At 42.7% G+C, this 26,283-nt stretch overlaps 1 protein-coding gene across 1 annotated transcript; it reads right to left on the bottom strand.

The window, feature by feature from the left end:
* Positions 1-4,779: 4,779 nt before the first annotated feature.
* diras1a (DIRAS family, GTP-binding RAS-like 1a) lies at positions 4,780-25,067 on the bottom strand. The gene is made up of 2 exons (XM_014216040.3): positions 24,712-25,067; positions 4,780-8,880 (listed from the first exon to the last, which is right to left on the bottom strand). The coding sequence occupies exon 2, from the start codon at positions 8,831-8,833 to the stop codon at positions 8,237-8,239; it is 597 nt and encodes a 198-aa protein (XP_014071515.1). The 5' UTR covers positions 8,834-8,880; positions 24,712-25,067; the 3' UTR covers positions 4,780-8,236.
* Positions 25,068-26,283: the final 1,216 nt, after the last annotated feature.

Below are 26,283 nucleotides of genomic sequence, written 5' to 3'. Positions count from 1 at the left end.
GAGGTCCGAACAAAGGATCCGCTTTGTGAAAGACGTATTCTTGGTCATAATGATGGTAAGTTGACATCGCTATTATATCCAATAGTTCTTCCCGGCTGTATGTAATAACACTTGAGATTATCTGGGCTAACAGTGTAAGAAATAGTACATAAAAAAACAAATAACTGCATAGTTTTGTAAGGACCTGAAGCGAGGCGACCATCTCTGTCAGCGCCATAATCTCTCGGTCCCAGCTTTGATGCACCTGTACTGACCTCGCCTTCTGGATGGTAGCGGGGTGAACAGGCCGGGTGGCTGAGGTCCTTGATGATCTTCTTGGCCTTCCTGTGACAATGGGTGCTGTAGATGTTAGCCTCTGAGGCTGATATTGAATCTGATCATCCAGCCAGGAATAGAGCTCGCCCCCTGGATCAGATATGCATCTGCCTGTAAAGCACCTTGACAGCAAATCTGCCTGCAAAGAGCCTTAACTATAAAACAGCCTACAAGGCAGCACCCTGATTTATCAGCCTCTGAGGCTGAAATTTAATCTGATCAGCCTGTCAGGAATGGAGCTTACCCACTGTAAATGTAAATATTATCCACAAAACATGAAGTGTCCCTTATAATTATACACATATCAGTTATGCAAGCTAACAACCAGCATGTATAACAAGCTAGCTTTCTAACTAACAAGACTACCGAGCTAACTAGCTAGCTCACAAGATTAGCCAAGTCTTGGGGGTCTTGGGGGCGGCATGCAGCCTGAGAAAGAGCTGCATTTCAGGCATAGTTCAGGGCATAAAAGCTGCAGGGCTCCTTGCTGAAGTGACTATAGTGCATCTGAACAAATTAATGGATGATGCGTGGTACTTTCGATATGTCGAGATCACAAGAAAATTATCTTGTGATCATGACCAAACAACTTTTGTCATGTAGTGATCGTGAGATAAATACGTTGTGATCTCGACGTAACGAGTGTACTATTTTCTTATTCATATGTCCTCTCTGGACTTCCATACCATTGAGTGCTTTTGACCAAGAAGTGACAGGTTGGAGTGAAATCTCCTCTGTGCTCTATCAGCACCATGGACAGCGCCCTACACACTAAAGCAATGCCTTTGAAAACCTAGGCTGACTAAGGAATGTATTTTGTCATTCCATACCCTACATTTTTGCTGAAACAACGCTACTGGCTATACCACCAAGGTTTTGAACAAAACCACCAGCTAGATTGTTTCATACCTTTTTAGAAGAGTTGCAGTCTCTTGATTCTCTATGGAACTTCCTGAGTAATAGATCATTCCATTCTCCCTGAAATCTTCTTGTAAGATCCCCCTCAAATGCCAATGGGATTAGTGGAGCTTTCTTCGGGTGTGGCATGCTTCTTCTGTGCTGACAGAACACGTTTGTAAAAATGTAAAATTAGTTCTCGCATGTAGCTGTGGACTCCCCCCCATGAGGCCATTGATTTCATTTTGAATATCGTGTGACGCGTATGTGCATTGTGGAGTATGGTGCTAAACACCTTGGCAAGTTCCTTGTCTTGTATATTCCATCACAGACAGAAAAACTCCACTGCCCCCATCCCCTCTTAACTCTATTGCATCTAATGTCCCCCTCAATGGTTGCTGGTTTGAAAAGGAACTCAATAATTTCCACAATTGCCGACAAAATACATATGATTTCTTGCCAGCTAACAAGTGTTGACACCAATGTTCCCATAGCACTTCAAACTTGTTTTTCTTTCCACAGTGCAGTGCATTTCAAATGCTCTTTGCTTGATCCGTGTCTAGCGAATCCTTTGGTACTATCAATAGCATGCTTCAACTTACAATACCCAGCTCTTTGTGAAGGCCTTGTCTGCGTTAGCATTGGACCCAACAAAATGCCGTATCTGCAGAAACCGAGTATTCCAGCCACTCTCTTCGTATTAACCAGCTGCTATTACATGAATACTTCTGGACAGAAAATCTGTGGCTAAGTTAGGCTGGCTTCTCTGTTCCAAGATTGTCAGGAACAGTCGGAGGTGGAAGGGGTTGTGGCGCCATTATCCTGGCAGCGCTTGTGGAAGAGTGGGTAGGCTCTGCTAGCTGGATCACGGCAGCGTCATCACTGCTGGTCTTGGCGGTGGCCTTGGTGGTTTAATGCTGCTGCTGCTCATCGCTCTCTTTCTCCATTGGCTTTGTTTGGGTACTTTGGCAAAGCCAATTTCTGATATCCACCCTGGCAGATTAGCTGGTTCGAGCTAGCTAAACAGGCTAAGGCTAATAACACTACTGCTTTTTTCAACTAGCTAAGAAGCTAGCTAACTAAACTCTGTAGTGGTGGGGAGTGAGGCAGAGTTGAGTGAAGCAGCTTCAACAGTAAACTTGACCCCGCCTGGAGGCATATCACGTTATTCACTTAGCCTACCACAGATGAGAAGCGTTTTCCCCCCAACTTTTTATGAAAACCCAAATGAGTCCTACATAACCACCCCAGTGGGTTTCCATAGCCTCCCTACACACACAACGGCACGCTCTGTCCATTGTGCTGACACTGTGTAGCTGAGATACAGATTTTGCGCCAACCTGTCACTCAATTGTTTGAACTTTTTGACAATAAAACTAAAACTGAGGGGGCACAAGTTTCAACTGAGGGGGCTAAGCCCACTTTTGCCCCCTTGTGGAGCCAGGCCCAAGTAAAGTCCAGGAATGTTTTTTAGGTCATAATGACTGTGTTCAGATGGACCTACAAACAGTACTGTTAGGAGAGTAGGGAAAACAAGAACTATTAATCAATGGAAAAAATGATTATACTCTTAGGTAAAGTATTTATTTTTAGGGCAATCTCTGTAAAACATTTTAAATAGAGAGGTTCAAGACCCTCGTAAAACATCACAGTAAAATAGGATGTATTACAAAAGGAAATAGTAAAATGGTAGTGTACTGGGTAAGATGGGTTGTCTGTGGCTGTAAATAGCAGTAGAAGAAGTGTTGTTGCGGTAGGGTAAAAAATAAGTAATATGGGTATGTTAATAGGGGGATCAATAATTTTTTTGAAAAATAAAAAATAATAATACGGTTTTGATAAAACATGTAAACATCAGTGCCAGTCAAAGGATGCTGGCTTCATATTTTGCGCAATCTACAAATCCCACTGTTTCATTCTGTTTTAGTCACTACACAATCATTTTTCAGCAGGAATTGAAGGATTACTCATTTTTAGGCGAGGGTTTAATGAGGGATCACGCAAATGTGAGACATATCTCCCCCCAAAAATATGACTACAGTAACAAATAGCAAAAATGGCTGCCAAGCATGACTAAATGAAAAATGATAACCGATTGTTGATAAATTAAGCACCTTGTTGTATAGTGGAAGAATCTATAATATTGAAAACTCAAAGTGTCAAGCATCCCAAATCCGGAAAAAAGATTATGATAGAAAATTGCATGAGATTGTACGATTTTGAAAGCATAAGTCACTCGCGATCCTGTGTAGTGTGTGACCTGGATGTGGTGTCATTCTCACCCAGAAATACAGCGGCGCGTTACGATATACGCTACATAGAACGAACATTGCCTCTCTCTGATATGTACAATAAGCACTCTCTCGCAGGGCAGGAAGAATGCTATTTTTGTCATGCCCTGAAAAGGATCTCATCATCTGATCAAATCAAAACAAATACAGAGGTAGCTACATTTAGGTGTTGCTCCTCTGTCCATAATATTGTATCTCTGGATGATGGCGTTAATATAAAGTAACACTGAAAAATGTAATGGGGATCATCTCTTCTTGACCCTTCCCCAGTCAGAGCACATTAGAGTCAGTCATGTGTTGCTAATGATAGGGTAAGACAGCCTTGAATCCGTATCTGTCGGTGAAAGAGTGACGCTCTGTAACCCTGTATATACTGTGGTGTACACATTGTCCTCCTGCCTAGGCTACTACTATGGCCCATTGGCCCTGTGTAATCCCCTTATAGCTGTCTGTTGGCTTCTTCCTCTCTCTCTCTCCTGCCTTCTACTTAGTAAGCATCCCGATGGCAGCTCGTGCTCGTTCTCTGCAGTGATCAAACACTGTCGCCCTGCAACCTGTCCAATCCTCCGAGCAAATCCCCCCATTGATTTCAGCCCACTCCTTCTAACCGCTGGACTCGTGGGCTTTTTCGCCACTAGCCAATCAATGAAGAAGACAGCTTGTTCGGTAGCCATCATCCATCCAGCTGCAGCTGCTGCACAGAATCTCCCTCTGCTTCAATAATGCATGACACGACGTGTCAGTATTCAGACAGAGTAGAATAACATCTACAATGTAATCATGGTGCTGTTATAACAACACTGTCTGGGAGGAAACAGTGAACATGTACAGGAACGACAGATGTAATTTTCTTTCTGGGAACTAACTGAATACAAAACAGTCAGGCTGTTGAAAAGATAGGGACATCTATTGGGATGAGGGGTTAGTGTTGGATAAATGTTCTATCATTCTATTCATATTAGGCCATGAATGAAATGGTACAGCACACCTAAGAGCAAGTATTTCTCTAAGTAAAATGATCATGTACTTACTCCTGCAGGACTCATTCTTTAAACTAGTGGTGTAGTGGAGTGTAAACGCAAGTAAAGGAAGTTTACCCACTTTTTTTGCACAACAGTTTTCCCGCCTTTTGGGGAAAAATGCATTGAAAATATAGGGAGAGTTACTTTTCTCACTGCGACTGGCAATCAGAGTTTACCTACCTATTTTATTACCACTACATCACTGCTTGAGACATTGCATGTAACAGTGTGCATGTAAATTGACCAATTACCAATTATATGTACATTTAGTTGTCTTTATTTGGCAGTTCCTTTATATGATTCAAATTGCAAAATACCCTCAAGTGAAATTATTCATCCAGAGCACGTCAAAGGGTTTACCAAAAGATCAAATGTCACTGTGCTCCAAATCCTCAAAGTGCTGTCATATTGCTAAAGCAATGGCATGTGATTTTTGGATTGCAACAAATATTCAATAGGGAGGAGAGGCAAAGCAAGACAATATGAGCATTTGGAGCATAAAATATATTATTTACAGTATATTATACAGTATATTAACAGAAGATATGAATATAATGTGATCAACATTGATATAGACACCTTATTTAATGATATGAGGGTCCAAAATATTTGTGCGATAGAGATTAATTACATTTCTTCAAAAACGTTTACATTTCAAACGTGCATTGACTGCTTGTTGCTTTTGTTATTTGCTTGTGCTTTGTTTAGCTAAAGCTCACTTAAATGTTGAAATGATACAAAATGTCAAGTCAACTGGTAGGAAAGGCATTTCAAATGAACAGCAAAATGCAGAGACCACTTGCAGCTATATTTCCTATCTTTTTATTACTACACATGCTACCGTTAATTAGCAACCTTTGATAGGCCTAACCTGTACCTGCAATATACAGTGCATTCGGAAAGTATTCAGACACTTTTACTTTTTCCACATTTTGTTACGTTACAGCCTTATTCTAAAATTGATTATATAAATATTTTCCTCCTCAATCTACACACAATACCCCATAATGACAGAGCGAAAACAGGTTTTTAGACATTTTAGCAAATGTAATTAAAATTAAAAAAATATAAAACATATATTTACAGAGACTCTAAATTGAGCTCAGGTACATCCTGTTTCCATTGATCATCCTTCAGATGTTTCTACAACTTGATTGGAGTCCACCTGTGGTAAATTCAATTGATTGGACATGATTTGGAAAGGCACACACCTGTCTATATAAGGTTGACAGTGCATGTCAGGGCAGAAACCAAGCAATGAGGTCGAAGGAATTGTCCGTAGCGCTCGGAGACATGATTGTGTCGAAGCACAGATCTGGGGAAGGACACCAAAAAATGTCTGCAGCATTGAAGGTCCCCAAGAACACAGTTGCCTCCATCATTCTTAAATGGAAGAAGTTTGGAAATTCTTCCTAGAGCTGGCACCCGGCCAAACTGAGAAATCTGGGGAGAAGGGCCTTGGTCAGGGAGGTGACCAATATCCCGATGGTCACTCTGAAGGAGCTCCAGAGTTCCTCTGTTGAGATTGGAGAATCTTCTAGAAGGACAAACATCTCTGCGGCACTCCACCAACCAGGCCTTTATGGTGGCCAGACGGAAGCCACTCCTCAGTAAAAGGCACAGCCCACTTGGAGTTTTCCAAAAGGCACCTAAAGACTCTCAGACCATGAGAAACAAGATTCTCTAGTCTGCTGAAACCAAGATTGAACTCTTTGGCCTGAATCCCAAACGTTACGTCTGGAGGAAACCTGGCGCCATCCCTACAGTGAACTATGGTGGTGGCAGCATCATGCTGTGGGGATGTTTTTCAGTGGCAGGGACTGGGAGACTAGTCAGGATCGAGGGAATAATGAACGGAGCAAAGTACAGAGAGAGCCCTGATGAAAACCTGCTCCAGACTGCTCAGGACCTCCGACTGGACAACGACCTTAAGCACACAGCCAAGACAATGCAGGAGTGGCTTCGGGACAAGTTTCTGAATGTCCTTCAGTGACCCAGCCAGAGCCTGGACTTGAACCCGATCTGGAGAGACATGAAAATAGCTGTGCAGTGACACTCCCCATCCAACCTGACAGAGCTTGAGAGGATCTGCACAAAAGAATGGGAGAAACTACCCAAATACAGGTGTGCCAAGCTTGTAGCGTCATACCCAAGAAGACTCAAGACTGTAATTGCTGCCAAAGGTGCTTCAACAAAGTACTGAGTAAAAGGTCTGAATACTTATGTAAATGTGATATTTCACCTTTTAATTTTTAATAACATGGCTAAAATTTCTAAAAACCTATTTTAAATGTTTGAATACGGTTGTAACGTAACAAATGGTGGATAAAGTCAAGGGGTCTGAAAAATGTCAGAATGCACTGTATAATGAATCAATAACTTTCAGTCAACAACTTGGGGCTCTATTCAATCTGTATCGCTGCAGCGATAGAAATGTAAAGGTCATTTCTGATTGAGCCAACATACAGTGCATTCGGAATGTATTCAGACCCCTTCACTTTTTCCACATTTTGTTACATTACAGCCTTATTCTAAAATGGAACTCATAAATAAAAATCCTCATCAATCTACACACAATGCTCCATAATGACAAAGTGAAAACAGGTTTTTAGACATTTTCGCAATGTCAATTGTAAATGTGATATTTCATATATTTTTTTAAACATTTGCAAGCAGTTCTAAAAATCTGTTTTTGCTTTGTCATTACGGGGTATTGTGTGTAGATTTATGATTATTTTTTTTTCATCCATTTTAGAATAAGGCTGTAACATACATTTTGGTGGAAAAAGTCAAGGGGTCTGAGTACTTTCCGAATGCACTGTATGCAGCGTTTACCGTGAATGCAGTGTCCTCTAACGAGAGAACATTGCCTCTAAATTTAAATGATGCTGTAACGCTGAACTTCCGCTATACAGATTGAATAGAGCCCTTTATTGATGTCTAGTTCTCAACTCCCATCCAATTACCAGGTAAATACAGAGAGACTGAAGGGCGAAAGTCCAACTTGTGCTTATGGAAATGTACTTGAATTGATGAAAATTCATGTTTCCATTACTTTCACATTAAACTTGATACCCTCTCATCTCCCGCAAATCCACCCTATTACCTTTCACAATCATAAGAGTCATGTGGCTATCTCATATTAGCAGGAGACAGACAGCTATAGGGAAAAGAGGGCGCACGTGGAGTGAATAATATTGAAATGGGCACTGTGTAGGGAGTTCCCCCTTTTTGTCATTATACCCTGAACAGGATATGAATTCTCAGGGCTCCATATTCTTTCCTTTTTCCCATCACAGCAGAGATGCATCGATATTTGACCTTCTCTTAGAACTTGACTCTTGAGTCCCAAACTTTTCTATTTGGGCCTTCAGTGGCATACATTTTTTGATGGAGAGGCAAACCTCCAAATCAAAACCAGTGAGACAGAAGGGTTGACTCTGCCCTAGGGGCGATTCCTGGTTAATGGTATGAGCAGAGTGGGGGAAAGGTGGAGATGGGGGTAGTGGTATAAAGTAAGGGGGGGGGTTGCCTCTTTCAGGATAACAAAATCCCTCTCAGACGACCCCCATTCCACCCCCACCCCAACCTTCCCTCCATTCCTCGAAGTGAGTCTCTTCAAGAACGCCCACCCTTTCCACCACCACCACCACCACTACCCTCCCCAACCTCTGTCTTTCCTCCTAGTGGTCAGGCATCACCTCTCCCTCCCTACATGATGCTGCACTTGCCCTTAAGCTTGTCGGCATGTTTCTGCTTGCCTGAGCGCTTGCCGTCGACGCTCAGACTCATGTTCCTCTTCTTCTCCAGGGTGAGCAGCTCCTGGAAGAGCTCCTTGACGTTGCAGTTCATCTTGGCCGAGGTTTCCATGAAAGCACACTTCCATGCTGTCGCCTGCGCCTCACCCTCCTTGGTCTCCACCTCACGCTGGGTCTCGTCGCTCTTGTTGCCCACCAGCATGACGGGGATGGCGTCCACGCTGCCCTTGATGGCAAGCACCTGCTGGTAGATGGGCTTGAGCTCCTCCAGAGACTGGCGGCTGGTGACGGAGTAGACCAGGATGAAGGCGTGGCCCTTGGAGATAGACAGGCGCTGCATGGCGGGGAACTGGTGGCTGCCCGTGGTGTCGGTGATCTGGAGGGTGCACACGCTCTTGTCACAGCTGATCACCTGGCGGTAGGTGTCCTCCACGGTGGGGATGTAGGTGTCCCGGAAGGTTCCCTTGACAAAGCGAAGGACCAAGGAGCTCTTGCCCACACCGCCAGCCCCAAACACCACAACACGGTAGTCATTGCTCTGCTCCGGCATGTTGGGGGGGGTGGTTGGGATCCCTGTTGTTATTTGTTTCCTAAGACCTGAGGAAGAGAAGGAAGAGAAGATCAGGAATGGTCATCGAAGGATGGGATCAGAAGCAGTATCAGAAAAAACATGAATGCCATTCGCCTTGTAGATATAGTTGAATCTACCCCAGCAGGAGTAGTTGGTTGACAGGATGTCATGTCAATCACTTTTGCAAGCTGGGACAAGCCAATACAAATATCCCCACTACAATCACATTAGAGTGAGTTCATACACAACACAATAGCATAATCATGACATACAGTGAGCTTGATCTCGAGAAAGCATACATTATCTTATCTAAATAGCATCCTCGCTATCTTCTTGTGCACTTGAACAATATCTCAGAGACCCTCGACTGAGATAAACAGTGAAACAAGCTGGTCCCTTTAAAGCCAGGCTTGCCATCATAGATTATCATTAACCTGAACAAGACACAGGAGAGGCAGTTAATTGATGGGCTCTCAGATCTATGAAAGCACAGTGCAGTGGGAAGCAGAGGCCAAGCACATTGTCATCAAAGGTGTGTTTGTGTAGCCTGGGCACACATCTGTTTGTGCTGTCTTGCCAACTCCTATGTAGATTGTCACGGCAAGCAAAAAAACACATCTCAGACTAGGCAATTTTTTGTGGGGTCCAATGTTCCATGAGGACTGCCTTGCAATAATGCCAGAGAATGGAAAAGTATGGAAAACATCGACACAATAGACTGATCCAAATAGCCATTGAAAATGTATTACATGTACCATTGATCTTAATGCTCAGTGCTAATGGTTAAAAATGGATGTTAGGAAAAGCAATACTATAGCTTCACAGTTGGGGTGTTATGTAGGACTATTGCATTTTCAGATGTGAGCTCAGGTGCATGACAATGAGTGTAGCAGAGGTGGTTCAGTAAGCTATGCTTGCATGATGAATAACCTTGCCTAGGCTTTAGCTCAGAGGGCTAACACAATCCTGAGGCGACAGATAACCCAGGTTCAATACCCAATCAGTCACATGAGAGCACTTTCAGACATGCAAATAAGAATTGCACTGGTGTGTGTGTGTGTGTGTGTGTGTGTGTGTGTGTGTGTGTGTGTGTGCGAGCGAGCGTGTCATCTGCCATCAACACTATAGTCAGATTGCATACGGGAGTCATTCATCTTGCTTTGGGTATGGAGGTTGTGGAGAAATAAGGTGGAATGGAAGGGGGGTAAGCCTGGGGAGGGCTGACAGATTGCCATTGTATGGGAGGATGACTGAGTGAGAGACTAAGAGGAAGAACAGTCCGGATCTCGAGTCAAAATGACCAATTCAAGGTTTTGGTTGGGGGATTTGCTCAAACATAGGGACATGGTCAAAAAAGCATTTTGCCAGCTATCTGTCACTTAATCAAGTGATCGGTATCAGTTCTGTGTCGTTAAAAACACTCAAAGCATCACCAACATAAAGTGTCTTAATAGGGCATGGGCCACCACGAGCTGCCAGAACAGCTTCAATGCACCTTGGCATAGATTCTACAAGTGTCTGGAACTCTATTGCAGGTACGCGACACCATTCTTCCACAAGAAATTCCATAATTTGGTGTTTTGTTGATGGTTGTGGAATACGCTTTTATCAAGTGCCACTCTAGAATTTCCCATAAGTTTTCAATTGGGTTGAGATCTGATGACTGAGACGGCTATGGCATATGTTTTACATCGTTTTTATGCTCATCAAACCATTCAGTGACCACTCGTGCCCTGTGGATGGGGACATTGTCTTCATTTCTATCCCATCAGGATAGAAATGCTTCACCATAGGTTGAAGGTTATCAATCAGAATGGCTGTGTATTTATTGGTGTTTACCTTTCCCTCTAGGGGCTGCATGGACCTAAACCATGCCAGGAAAATGCACCCCACCCCATAACTGAGCCACCAGAGTTCTATGCCATGCTTATCTTGTGAATATTTATCTTTAAACCTCTACAGGATTGGTGGGTCCCCCTCGGGACGGTTGAGCTAACGTAGGCTAATGCGATTAGCATGAGGTTGAACTGGAAAAGTTTTTAATAAACCAATTAGGCACATTTGGGCAGTCTTGATACAAAATTCTGAACAGAAATACAATGGTTCATTGGATCAGTCTAAAACTTTGCACATACACTTTTGCCATCTAGTGGCCAAAATATAAATTGCGCCTGGGCTGGAAGAATACATTATGGCCTTTCTCTTGCATTTCAAAGATGATGGTACAAAAAAAGATACAAAAAAAACGCATGGTTTTTTCTTTGCATTATCTTTTACCAGATCTAATGTGCTATATTCTCCTACATTCATTTCACATTTCCACAAACTACAAAGTGTTTCCTTTCAAATGGTATTAAGAATATGCATATCCTTGCTTCAGGTCCTGAGCTACAGGCAGATTTGGGAATGTCATTTTAGGCGAAAATTTAAAAAAAGGGGCGGACGTGTTAATAAGCCTGGGCAGGTAGAATCAATATTGTGAAACCCATTACTCTTTGTGTTAAAGGGATAGTCCACTCTATCTTCACAATGTTTGATGTCTTTTTCAAGCAAAATATCACTTGAATGTACTGTACTTCCAGACCCTGCCATGTTGTTCCCACCTATTAAGTGCTTTCAGATCATTGAGCAGCAGGAGACATATTTCCCCCTGTGGGTATCTGAGCCTTGTGTGTTACAGCCAAAGGATTCCCATGGACCAGACAGATGCTAGCTGGAGCTCTGGCGTTAGTCTCTAGAGTAAGGCTCCTGTGGTACTCCATGCAGAGCATTCTGTTTGAAGTATGTGGGAGCCCTTGGAGTTTCCAAAGTAAGAGCAGACACCTCTCTGTGTTCATCTAAAAGAGGTGTTGATTTCTCTCTCTTCCTCTCTGTCTCTCTCTCTCACTCACTCACTCTATTTTTATCTTCCTTTCTCTCCCTTCCTCTCTTTCTCTCCTTCTCCCTCCCTCTCTCTGTCTCTCTTTCTCTCTCTCTATAGGAAGTTGGGCTTTAATAAGTACACCACACAGCTCTGTGATCACTGTATTGTTCTCTGAGGAGCTGCCAATGCTTCCCACCAACACCTGGTCCTGTCCAACATATCAAACAACACTCTGATTCATTCATGTTCGAGCAGAGCGGGAGGCCATCGCGTAGCTACTGAGCTCTCCACTGCTTTACTGGGTCAAATATACTTGGCTATCCTCATACACGTATGAGTACATTGTTATGTCTTTTGGGTTTCACAACCACGTCTTTATAACAATTAAATGATGATGATACGGGAGAGAGGAATTCAGTTCAGCCATTTATACAGAACGTGATCGTCTCAACACGTACAACCCAATGATGCTCTGCGGCATAACCCCAAAATCACAACTCCTCACCTCTTACATAAATTGTCCCCATTATGAATAACAGTCCTGAGAAGGTGACTGTGAGCCTCCAGGGTCATGGTGTCATCCAGTAACAGTTCTGGACCACTCATGACTGGTGGTTCTGTCAGTGTTGCGTTACTCAACAGGAACTGATCTGTGTGCCTTTTCCAGACAACGTCTTCTGCAGTGTGGACCCTGTAGGACACAAGACGAGCCTGAGTAATGACTGTGGCAGGAACCCTGAGGTAGTTCCTAGCTAAGGCAGTTTCTTCAGGATTGAAAGCTCTGTCCTTTGCTCTCAGTTCACAATGTTTGACATGACTCCCCTGTTGACGTCTCCTTTGCGTTCAGAGGTTTGAGTAGGTCGAAGCTTGTGCATAGCTCTTTCTTCATGAGTAGCGATGCAGGCGAGGTGGTTGCATGAGGAGTGTTCCTGTAGGATAGCAGGAAGCTTTTCAAGAGTTGCTGCAGTGTTCCTTGAGCTGCTTTTAAGTCATGTTTCATGGTCTGAATGAACCTCTCTGCTAGCCTGTTGGTAGATAGATGATACGGTGCGGACCTGATGTGTTGTATGCCATTCATCTGTAGGAACGTAGCCATTTCTTGGGACACTAGCTGCAGTCTGTTGTCACTAACAAAATGGATTGGTGAACCGACTAAACACTTCTCCAAGCTCCTCGATGGTCTTCTCTTCAGTAGTAGACCTCTGGCCACTTGCTATGAGCATCCATGACCACGAGAAACCTTCTGTCTTCGAAAGGACCTGCGAAGTCGACGTGTATGTGTTGGCACGCTTCCTCAGGCCAACTCCACGGATGAAGAGGTGAAAGTTGAGGTACATTGCGAACCTTCTGACATGAGGAACGTGTTTTTGCTTTCTCCTCAATGCTTCCATCCAGTTCAGGCCACCAGAAGTAGCTTGTGCGATCTCTTTCATGCGAACCATTCCACAATTACCTGAGTGTAATTGGTGCAACACTGGTTTCCTCAGAGAAGGTGGAATGATAACTCTCCTCCCCCACAGCAGACAACCGGTCTGTACTGACAGCTCAGTTCTCCTGGAAAGGTAGGGTTTTAGTTCCTCAGCATCTCCTGCGGTTCTGCCTTTGATGACGATGTCCATCACATCAGATAACACTGGGTCTTTCTGGTGTTCTCCATTTGTCTAAAGTAGAAGATGTCAACTTGACGTGACAACGGCTTAACCACAAGTAGTTGCAACCTGGAAAGTCCATCTGCGTTGCAGTGCAGTTCTGAGTTGCAGTGCAGTTCTGACTTGCGATATTTGATGTCGTAGGTGTGTGTTGACAATAACAAAGTCCACCTTTGCATTCTGCTCGCTACAAGTGACAGAATCCCAGTATGATGTCCAAAGATGCTCGTCAGCCGACGATGATCAGTAAGGGTGAACTTCCTCCCATATAGATACTATGAATCTTACACACTCCAAAACTATGCCTAGGGCTTCTCGTTTAATCTGTGCATACTGTACTTACTTTCTGCTTTGTTCTATGTCATCGATGCAAAAGCAATCAGCTTCCCTTCAGCGGAAGGCATGATATGGGACACGACTGCTCCCACACCATTGGGACTAGCATCACAAGCTAGTTGGATGGGCAATGACGGGTCAAAGTGTGTCAATGCCTCAGATTTCATGAGTGTTTCCTTGGTTTTCTCGCATTGTTCTGTTCATTTCCATGTTTTGTCCTGACAAAGCAACTGATGCAGCGGCTTCAGCTTCATTGCTATGCTCGGGATAAAACGTCCGTAGTAATTCAATTAACCCCAGGAAAGAACGTAGCTGGCTAATGTTCTGAGGAGCTGGGGAGTCCAAGATAGTCTTGACCTTGGACAGAGCCTTGTGGAGGCCCGTAGCGTCAATGACGTGCCTGAGGTATTCAACCGAGGATTGGAAGAATGCACATTTGTCCTTACGAACTCGCAGTCCGTAGTCCTTCAATCCCTGTAAGGTTGCATCCAAGTTTCGGAGATGGTCCTCATCGTCCTTGCCAGTAAAAAAAATGTCATCCAGGTAGCATTGTACTCCGGGCAATCCACTCAAGATGTGGTCCATCGCCCTCTGAAACAGCGCTGGTGCACTTGTGATTCCTAACGGTAGACGACAGTACCTGAAGAGTCCCTTGCGTACCTGAAGAGTCCCTTGTGTGTCACGATGGTCAGCAGCTCCTTTGACTTTTCATCCACGTGCATCTGCAGGTAGGCTTGGCAGAAGTCGATTTTGCTGAACTTTTGACCCACAGCTAAACCTGCGAAAAGGTTGTCGATGTTTAGTAGCAGATACTGCTCAGCAGACAACACAAGGTTTACCGTGACTTTAAAGTCTCCACATATCCTGATTCCACCATCCTTCCTAAAGAAAAACTCTAATCAAAACTATCTTTTGGTATTTGTTTCATTCGTCCACTGTTGTCATCGTCCCAAAATGTTTTGAATGTCAGCAATCACGATTTTTTGCATCATATGATGCAAAACGCAGCATCGTATGATGCACAGTGCATCATACAGGGATGATTTCTGTATTTTGAGTCACATATCTTGCAAACTTTCTGACAAGCAAAACATTTTGGGACTATAGCAACAATGGATATTTGTTGGGTGGATATAGTTGTTGGGTGGAGTTTTCCTTTAGGGACAGGTAAGATGGGTGTCACCCATTCACTCACACTGATCGGCTCCAGTACTTTGTTCATGACTAAAGTGTCCAAGTCAGGCTAAACTTTTGGAATGATAGCATAAGGTACGGGTCGTCCTTATGGAAACTTTGTTTTTTTGTCTGGCTTAATGCTAAGCTTCACTATTATGTCTTTCATGCTACCCAGCTCTCCATTAAAGACTCCTCCATGTTTCTTTAAGATGGCGGTTAGGCCTGTGTCTCCATGTGTCATTGTAGGCGCTGATGGCCAGTCCAGTGTGATTTTCTCCAGCCACGAGTGTCCCAGTAGTGATGGATAGTCTCTTTTTATTACGTAGAGTGACAGCTTCAGTTTGTCCATTTAACTGAACTGTGACCTCAGGGATGCCTCTTCGCCTGTGTAAGTCCTAAACACGATGTGTACTGGCTGAAGTGGAAGGTGTTTCAGTGTCTTTTCGGAGACTGTGTCTGACACAGAGATACAGACCCCCCCCCTCCCCCCTCCCCCTCCCCCTCCCCCTCCCCACAGTCACTATTTTCAATGTGACTTCCTCATCTGAGTCACTCACCTCTGTGATCTCTTACTCAACAGCGTGAACATGTCTCTTTTGCTTTCGTAGGAACGTCTCTTTCTTTGATCTCTTTTTGTTTCTGCAGGCTTGTGCATAGTGGCCCTTTTTACCACAGGCTCAGCAATCCATGTCCTTACACCAGCATGTACTGTAGATGTCCCGCTTTGCCACAGTGGAAGCATGTGCCTTGATTTCCCTGTCTCTGATTTTCAGTTCCACTCGTGTGCACTCGTCCTGATTTCCCTGTCTGCTGAGCCTCTTTAGCAGCTAGTTCCACACTGACTTCAATAGTCTCTTTTGTGTAGCTTCACTCTGTAGGCCACATACTAGTCTGTCTCTAATGGTGTCATTTAAAACATCATTAAAGTTTCTTTAACAAACATTTTCACTGATTCTCCCTCTTCCTGATTTCTTTTGTGGAACCTAAACCTTTCAGCAACAGTGGCGACCCGTCATTCAGGGCAGGTGAGTCAGAGCCCCACCTGTTTTGAGCCCCACACTTTTTTGCTACATTTTGTGGCTTGCCAGTTTTTTGCGTGATATTTTGGCATTAATACGTGTCACATATCAGTTTGCAAACAATGTAAAAAAGTAAATAAATAATTGAGTTAATAAAGCTGCATACAAACATGGTCTCTTTTTGCTTTATTGAGTAAGGCAGCTCCAAAATGCAGGTGTTTCAGCCTAGCTCAGTGCTTTCTGTGGTGGTGGGGCAGCCAGTGGAAAATACGGAGCGTAGGTGTTGATCATGTTCTCTAGTTGCGCCGTGATTGGCTCAGTGTTCTGTCACTCATGGGGACACTACGTCACCGCCGAGTATAAGGATAGAGCACGAAAATTCAAGCCCCTTGGGTGCTGCCATAGAATTACATTAGAAGTGCCCATCCAAGAAAGCTCAAGGTCATTGGCCACAGATAAAATGACGTCAAATCACGTTATATCTACAGTAGCTTTGATTGGACAGATCATGTCAACATCATACTTTCTAAATCTTAGCTAGCAGTCATCATCATGAATCAAGTCGACAATCTACTGGCAAATCATTTTTAATCCTTGTCATATAAAGACAAATAATGAACAGAAATTATAGATAAAACGTATCGGTGCTCATCGGCCATTGGACATAAACATTACACAAGTTGGAAATCACAAATTGTACAGTGAGGGGTTGGGAAGTAATCAGTGGCTAACTGCAAGCATTGCAAAGTGATTATTATTCTGCTATTCATTGGAGTGGCAGTGTGGTCCCAAGTCTGGATTAAGGGTCTCTTTTCCAAGCTTAAAATGATAAACATTCAACATTGGCCATGCTGTCAATGAAGCAAGATTTGTGCCGCGCTCAAAACAACTGTTAACTCAGAACTACGTTTTGAACGGTCATCCAACTAGGAATTGGAGGTTGGGAACTTGGGCCTCTTTCTAAAGCTACGACTTGAAGATCACAGACGTCATCATGATTCAACCTTGTTTTATCAGAGTTCCCAGTTGTCTTGAAAGCACCATAAATCCAGAGAATGACAGATTTTGATAACAAAGTTTGATGACAAAATTTGCCCATGGAGGACCGTCGCGCCTCCTTCCTGTTCAAGTGAGCACAACATACTAATTGTATGTTGTGTAGTAAGCTGTTAGTAGCCCATGTGCCTCACCCTAATAGTTTGGTCTATTTTCCCCTCTTAATGTCGCCTACTGTTCTGACTTGGTGGTGCACATGTAGCCTATAACCTGTTTTAGAGAAATATAATCATTGAATATTGTAAGAGCTTTCATTGTCTGCTTATATGCCCCCTTTATTTATCGTACAGTTCTGACTTGGTGTACAGGGAGAACACTGTAAGAAAGGCACATGTTCTGAATTCTGTCGCTGTACATTTCAAAAGTGCTGAACAAATAGTTTGTGGCAGACGGCAGGGAGAGGTGAGGGGAGTGGTTATTGAGGGGAGATATCTTGCAGACCGCCGGCCCCACCCCCGAGCCTTATATGGACTTCCTGCCCCAACGAGGCAAGGCTGTGGTTCGTTAAGCCAGGGAGAACTTGGGGATAAAGGAGGGAGCAGCCTGCACAAAGGGGCAGAGTAAGGAGAGAACAAAGTGTGATATGAAGAGTGGGAGAAGAGAGAACAATAGCTGTGTGATTACCTATTGTGACCTGGACTGTGGGACTACCCTCCTTGTGTACCGGATTGGCTGAGGACCCGAGTATGAGGATTACCCCTGGAAAATGTAACGGACAACAAGAACGGCTTGTGGACTGAGGTGATTGGTGAATTCCCCCTTCTTCCCCAGTGTACCAAAATCCCTAATAAACTTTCCATTTGCATTCTATTTATGCTACTGGTGCATGTTTTGTTATTAAACCTGGTGACGTGGAAACCATTTTACATTTCTCAATAGGCTCCTGATTGTCATTCACTTCAATATTGTCTTCACAGCAATATCTTCCTCAGTCACGATCACTTCACTCACTGACGTTTCATCCTCAAGTTTGCCCATTTAGCAATTTTTTTATTCTAAAGTTTGTCTTCACAGTTTAATATATGCCCGTTCCATACTGTATTTTCCTGCCTTAAAATGTTTTTTCTCCCACTCCGACGTCGGCCTCGACTCCTTTTCTGCAGTCCATGATGCTAACTCTCTCTTAGCTAGCTCGACTATGCACTCGTCTCTGCTAGCAATCCACTGTGCTAACATTAGCCTAGACTGTACCATGAAAAATAACTGTTTTAATTAAACTTGTAAAACCCAACTATTTACAGACAGAATACTATAGTTACTGTAGGTTCAGACCTACTCGTCTCCAATCTTTTGTAATGCCTTGAGACAGTAATTAAGTTGAACCATTTGTCCAGAATGTGATCATCTCAACACATACAACCTCCATGATGCTATGCGGCACAACCCCACTACACAACATGCATAATACACAAATATTTAGTCTTTACAGTATCTTGTGATCTGCTGCCCAATTACTATCCATGCATACATATGTAGGATCTGAATTTGAACCAGTTTGATAAAGAAGGAAAATAATCCTGCAGCAAGAGGAAATGTGGATTATAATTAATGGATATTTTTGTAGGGATTGATACATTTTTCGGCAAATCAAGTCTGACATTTTAAAGTGGAAATTATAAAGGTTAGAAGCCTTTTTAAACGTTGAATATTCTACCAGTTTTAATTTCCTGCTGTGCAGGAAAATTCTCAGCAACAAGAGTGATCAAATTCAGATCCTACATCTAACGGTTCTTATAAAGCTAACGGCTAATTTCAGTTTTGGTTGACGCAAAGAAAGGTTGATCTCATGCTACTGTGGCAAACGGTGAAAAGCGTTGGTTCTTGCTTACAGCACTGTTAATGTCCTGTATGAACATCAAAAACAACTCCAAATGTTTTGTCAGGTTTGCTATATAATTAAATGGTGCTGGGTCACTCCTAGGGTTTGAGTTATTGCTCTGTCTCTGTCCGTTTCCCCCAGTGGCTGCTGTACAGCTGTGTCCAGACGCTACTGGGTTGGTTATGATGGACATGGGGAGCGATTGGGTCCCTCATCAGAGACATTTCCACACTTCCACCCCCATCTGTCTGCCTGTGATATCATGCATAGTGACAGCCTGGACACTGCTGCATGTCTGGTGGCCATTTCAAGTGGCGGGGTGATTGTCAGATCATATAGCCCAGGAGGCCACTGTTCAACATTTAGACGGGAACTATAATCCGGTTATAATTCAATAGATTTTTTAATTATATGCGTCGTTATTGCTTGAGTTCAGGCTTGATTGAAACTGCTTTCAATGGGGAAAGATTGGAAACCCCTCTTCTGGCGTGTGAACCTATGGCTACATTGTCATTTGTGACATGATTTATATGAGGAAACTAACCACGTAGCTTGTTGTTCCCAGTTAGACTAAAAATAATAGACATCTAATGTTGTTTCCCTGACACGTGCTTCGTGTTTAAAAAAAAAATCTATAAGTACCTTACAAAATAAATCAAATAAATCACTCTGGTCTTAAAGGGAGACTGTTTGTGATTCTAGTTATATTGATTTACTGTATGAACAGAGCGTCAAAGTAATTTCACACAATGTAGCATTTCCAGAAGGAGCTTTTGTCGCTCATGTTTGACATCAGTCCTTTTCCCCCGGTGAGAGACAGATTTAGAAGAGTGACTAATTAAAGGTCTGGTAATCGATCTAGTCCCCGGATTTGGTCCATGTATGCTCTCCCTCGGTGACAACTGCAAACCACTTGACGACAGCAGACGAGCTGGGTGGGCAGGTGTTCTTGCTGTGTTGGTGTATCTTGCTATTATGTATAGGTGTGTGCGTGCGTGTTCCCTCCCTCTGCAGCTCTGGGATTTCTCCGTTGTGGTTTTTTTTTTCTACATATCTCTGGGAGTTCTCTGGTTACTGTGGCAACAGGGCCCAGAGGAAAATCTATGACAGAGGAAGAGAGTGTGTGTTGCGCGCGTGGGTGCGCACACATAAGGGAGATAGACAAAGGGAGGGGGTAATGACTTTTGTATTTGGGGACGGGGGCATAAACATGTCATCACCCCTGTCAGCATTCAGTTGCCATGGATACCTGCCCACGCCCTTCTATGTCATATCCTTTTTCAGAGAGGTCAACAACACAACAGGACAATTTTAAGGATTTACGCCAAACTCTTCCTCACTAACAGCTTTCTGACATTGACAGTTTGGTAATTCCTATGTTTGGACCACTACCGAGATTTGACAACTTTCTAGCCACATTGTCTTATCTCTGATTGAAGGCATCTGTAAGCTTGAATAAAGGAGGACTTTGAATTAGTATGCACTAATGTATGATGGTTACTCCCACAAGACCATTCAAACATTTGGAGATGGGCCATCTGCACAGACACACACACAAGCACCCACTCAGATCTATAAGAGACATTAAGTGCCGTACATACCAGTATTGCCAGAATGGTGTGGGGGAGGTAAGTAGACAGACCAAAATGTCTGATAAACAACATTATGTCAAGAGAGGGGGATTTCGAATGTCATGAGAATAGCAAAAATAATTCCACCCTCAAATCTCTTGATTCCTGTGCATTTCAGCAAGGAATAACTGCCAAACCATGGCAACGCACGCACGCACGCACGCACGCACGCACGCACGCACGCACGCACGCACGCACACACACACACACACACACACACACACACACACACACACACACACACACACACACACACACACACACACACACAGTTTGATATAGGGGGTAGTTACTCTTTGATGGAAATGAGTATGAACAATATCTCTAGATCTATGAATTACAGTTGAATTTCCCAAAGAACAAAGACAATGCTGACATGACATACTGTATTATATTGTATGCTACCATTACTACAGATCTCGGGTGAAGGTTGAGCCAAATGTTGCCATACAACACTTAGGTGGTGGCCTTGAGAAAAGTGGGCAGAGGACATGAGAGAAGAGCGATGGACTCCTGGCTTGATGAATCCACTGTCTTTTCTCAGTTTGTCGGTGTGTGTGTGTGTGTGTGTGTGTGTGTGTGTGTGTGTGTGTGTGTGTGTGTGTGTGTGTGTGTGTGTGTGTGTGTGTGTGTGTTTCTCCTTTTTCAATCGTTGGACCGATTGCTCCACTGGGTCTACGTTTCGGTGCTTTTGAAAGCTCCCCTGTGATACCCTACTACAGGTTTATAGTGGCAACCACCCCCTGCCCCACAACCCCATGACACGATAGACCCATCTAGAAACATGAACAACCCCTAGTTCCTCCATACCTCTCAATGTTTAGATCTGAAAGGATTGGATATGGTAAAAAAAAAGTCACATCAACCAAAAGTTAACAGGGGACAAGTAATTGTAATATGATGTAGGCCGTCATTGTAAATAAGAATTTGTTCTTAACTGACTTGCCTAGTTAAATAAAGGCTAAATGAAAAACATTAAATCAGTAAATGGTTAAAACATTCATAGATTCTTAACATCTGGTGACGTCTGAGGAAAGGTTTCCATGCAGGGGTCATTGATGTGAAGCTGGTTCCCTGTTGGCTGGACGTGGTAAAAATGGTTGATAATTCCCTGGACGCTAGTGATCAAGCTGTGACGATTGCCCCGCTACTTTCCTAACACATGCTAATGCTAGCAGTTATAGAGTCAGGCTCTTTATCATTCACTTCAAGAGGGTCTCACCCCCTACAATACATAATTAATGCCTCTCACATGCCACCATTGTTTCTTGCGATGTAGAAATGTTTACCTTGAAAATCCCTTTCTGTTTCTCACAATAATTACATTGATTTCCAATGTAAAATGTCCAAGTGTAGTATACAAGTTCAAATGATTGATTGTAGTTCTAGCAGTAAGGCTACATCTTTGGAGTGGTCTATAATGTTATAGCCTATATCCACTACCTAGAACCATAAAGGGTTATTCGGCTTTACCTGCAGAACAGCCCTTGTTGTCAGGTAAGAACCTTTTCACTCAACAACGAACCCTTTTAGAACCCTGTCTTTCATACCATTCTCAGATGAAAAGGTTCCCCTGCTGAACCCTGGAAGAAATTGAGAACCTTTTCATTTTCTAAGAGTGTACTGTGCAAACACTGTGCTACAAAGCTATGAGAAAAGAAAATGACCTCCCTGTATGTGGCTACTTTCTTTGAGTAAGAATAAGAAATTATACCATTACTTCAAGGAAACAGTTTAATTTGCTACAATGAGCTCTGTCCCAATGCAACACAGGTGAACATTGCAGAAAAACTGTTAAATTCCTCAGTCTCCGCATTGTATTCTTTTGCTTTGTGTTATCTGCACGGATTTGCTCAGGTAACCTTGAATGCCTTCAGAAAGTATTCACACCACTTGACTTTTTCCACATTTTGTTGTGTTACAAAGTGGGATTAAAATTGATTTATTTGCCATTTCTTTTGTCAACGACCTACACAAAATACTCTAACGTCAAAGTGGAAGAAAAATTCTAACATTTGTGAAAAATGTATGAACAATAATACACTAATATCTTGATTAGATCAGTTTTAAACCCCTTGAGTCACCTTTGGCAGTGATTACAGATGTGAGCCTTTCTGGGTAAGTCTCTAAGAGCTTTCCACACCTGGATTGAGCAACATTCGCCTATTATTATTTTCAAAATTCTTCAAGCTCTGTCATATTGGTTGTTGATCATTGCTAAACAACCATTTTCAGGTCTTGTCATAGATTTTCAAACAGATTTAAGTCAAAACTTTAACTTGGCCCCTCAGGAACATTCACTGTATTCTACATTCACTGTCTTCTTAGTAAGCAACTTCAGTGTAGATTTGGCCTTGTGTTTTAGGTTATTGTCCTGCTGAAAGATGAATTAATCTCCCAGGGTCTGGTGGAAAGCACACTGAACCATGTTTTCCTCTAGGATTTTGCCGGTGCTTAGCTCCATTCTGTTTCTTTTTTATCCTAAAAAAAACTCCCCAGTACTTAATAATGATTACAAGCATACTCATAACATGATGCAGCCACCACTATGCTTGAAAATATGAAGAGTGGTACTCAGTAACGTGTTGTATTGGATTTGCCCCAAACATAACACTTAGTATTCAGGACAAAAAGTTATATTGCTTTGCCACTTTTTTTGCAGTATTACTTTAGTGCCTTGTTGCGAATAGTACACATGTTTTGGAATATTTTTATTCGGCACAGGCTTCCTTCGTTTCATTCTGTAAATTAGCTTAGTTGGTTATTGTGGAGTAACTACAATGTTGTTGATCCATCCTCAGTTTTCTCCTGTCCCAGTCATTAAACTTTGTAACTGTTTTAGAGTCACAATCCCTGAGCGGTTTCCTTCCTCTCTGGCAGCTGAGTTAGGAAGTACGCCTGTACCATGGTAGTGACTGGGTGTATTGATACACCATCCAAAGTGTAATTAATTTTGTATTTTTACCAATCTACCAATAGGTGCCCTTTCTTTGAGAGACATTGGAAAACATTCCTGGTCTTTGTGGTTGAATCTGTGTTTGAAGTAGTCATTCAAAAATCATGTTAAACAATATTATTGCACACAGAGTGAGTCCATGCAACTTATTATGTGACTTTTACTCCTGAACTTATTTAGGCTTGCCATAACAAACGGGTTGAATACTTATCGACTCAAAACATTTCAGCTTTTCATTTTGAATTAATTTGTAAAAAATATAATTCCACTTTGACATTATGGGGTACTGTGTGTAGGCCAGTGACCAAAAAATATATATCTAATACATTTTAAATACAGGCTGTAACACAAAAAAAATTAAAAGTCAAGAGATGTGAAAACTTTATGAAGGCACTGTAAACCTCATCGAATATATGCAGACATTATAGCCCACAAACATAAACGTATTATGTACGTCACAACATTCTTATACAACAAAGACGTGGGTATACTACAGAGTAGCTTACGTCAAAGCAGCATTGCTCAGGCTTGCCCCCTTCTATGCCATGCCCACGCAAATAACGAAGTGTCAGTCTCCCACGGCTTTTTAGAAGACTGACATAATTGCTACCACGCATCTTCGATAATCACACAGGAATTTGACTTAACGGGCCCGCGATACCGACTTAACGGCATTAAACCAAATAAATCAATCACTCATTCCCTGGCATAATGCTTGGCGGCGACATCCACACTGTTGAATGAATGAAGGAAACATTGATAGACCTTCCTCCCGAGTCCCACACACGCTTGTAGGCTACACAAACACACACTCCTCATTGTAGCACATCCCATATGGATGACCATATCATACTATAGCAGCGATATGCCTATATTACAGCACAATGGTAAACTATGGGAAGTCAGAAATGAAATATCATTCCAAACCCTATTGAGAAAATAGGATTATCTGTGCAAAGTTTATTGTGGGGTTAACTTTGAGAAAGAAATGCAGGGTTTCGAGTCCTGTATACCACAAACACACATTTGAAAGCGAAGGTGGTTGTCGGTCAGACCTTAATCAGACGCATCTGAGTACTTTTTGTATTCATAAAGAGGGTATGTTAACCCACACTTGTCTTGAAAGCGTCGCTACAGTGTCTCATCCTATGGCCGGGTTGGATATTATCACACAGTAAAGGACTGGCCTCACTATTATTGCTGTAAAATGTAACCTAAGGCAAATATACATTTCCACCAGATACTGAACAATGGAGAGAATGTTGAATGAGTCAGTAGGATAGATGAGTGAGGGAATGAAGAGTGAATGAATGAATGGATGAACGTGTTGAGTTGAAATGAATCGAACTTACCTCAAGTTTACTTTCCACAGATCCGTTGTGATGATGCGGATTTAAATATGCCCGCATGTAACGCATGCAAGTAAATACATTGACGCTAGAGTTCTTCTATAGCAATAACATTTTACAATTTACGTGATGTGTTGATGTAGCCAGGTCCTCCCCTTTTCACTGCAGCTCGCTCGCTCTCTCTGTTTTTCTGATTTAAACCCCTTGATGCCAAAGATAGGAGGTGCTTTCCTTTCTATTCAGTCGCTCATCGAATACTGACGCAAGCGAATGGGCAGTTATAGAGAAATTTTGACACTCCTTATCCTGCTTTTGCTGAAGATGTGTGCGCTCCCTCCATCATTCAGCTACGCCTCTGAGACACGCCTTTCATTCGGCTCCGTCTTTACCTTGATTATTTTTTACATTTATTTTCAATGCCTAATATGATTGCCAAATTTAATCATTTGGGTTATTTTTGATCGTTTCTTTCCTCTCACTAATCGATTATTATTATTGTTTGTGAAACCAATCCGTTTATTTTGGAGTGAAGCTGGAATAGTATCATGTCAATCCAAAAAAATATATGATTGCTTTTGATTAGATCTGGTTCTTCCAGTCAGTCAATGTAATATACTGTTACATGCGGTGCTTTAGGCTTGCATCATTTGTGTCATTGAGTAGACGCTATTTTCTGCCTGTTAAATAGCATAGGGGCTCCCCGGCGTGCTAGTCCATATAGCTTCTTGAATCTGTGTAGCCCTACTGTAGGCTATATGTGGCATGTCATGTGTCCTAGGGCTAGGCTACACCTCATTTTCAGTTTTTACCCCGTGTTTCAAAATCAAATTCACACATGAAATGTCAAAAGAATATTACTTTTTTTTTTAACACGTCAATACTTCCCAAACTTTGTTAGCAAGATGCAAGAGCCACCATAAACTGTATTGTGAGGTACGTCATGGACTTCACACAAATTTGCCACATTGGTGTCAGGAGAGTAATGGCGCCACTGTCTGGCCATTAAAAATGTTCCCACAAACGCATTCCCACTTCCCAGCCAGCCTTTCTTCGGTGCAGCTGACACTATAGACGAGCTTTTGTCTCGCTCCAGTGGTAAACTGAGAAACTGCAAGAGAGAGACGACACCCACCTCCATCACAACGGGCCATGGTTAACCAATGATGAACGGGGTCATGCGCACTTCTTTAATGTTTATCTTCACTGTGTTCGGTCAGGTGGATTAATAAGAATAAATAATACCTGGGAGGCTAAATGCACTGGGGATCTGTCCGTTCAGCACCTCGCCATCCTGGACAGCAACCTCTGAAAAGGCAGCAGCGCCATCCACCTGTTCAGCACCATGGACAACAGCCCATGGCAAGCCTGTAGCAGAACACGTCAAAACGACTAAACCTTGATTCAATAAAAGTGTGCACGGTATTATAATTCACAGATGCACAAATTATAGGTGGGTAGAAAATCTGACGTCTGTTTGCTTGTCCCGCACTTCCTTAATTAAACACGTTTTAGGTTGAAGTTAAAGTTCAGACTTTGCTGACCATTCTTTACGCCGAACGTCTGAACTAAATCATG

The sequence above is a fragment of the Salmo salar genome, chromosome 10 (assembly GCF_965601325.2).
Source record: "Salmo salar chromosome 10, fSalSal1, whole genome shotgun sequence".
In the NCBI taxonomy this organism is placed as follows: Eukaryota; Metazoa; Chordata; class Actinopteri; order Salmoniformes; family Salmonidae; genus Salmo; species Salmo salar.
Note: the sequence above shows the minus strand (reverse complement) of the source record. Positions and strands in the feature narration are given on the sequence as shown.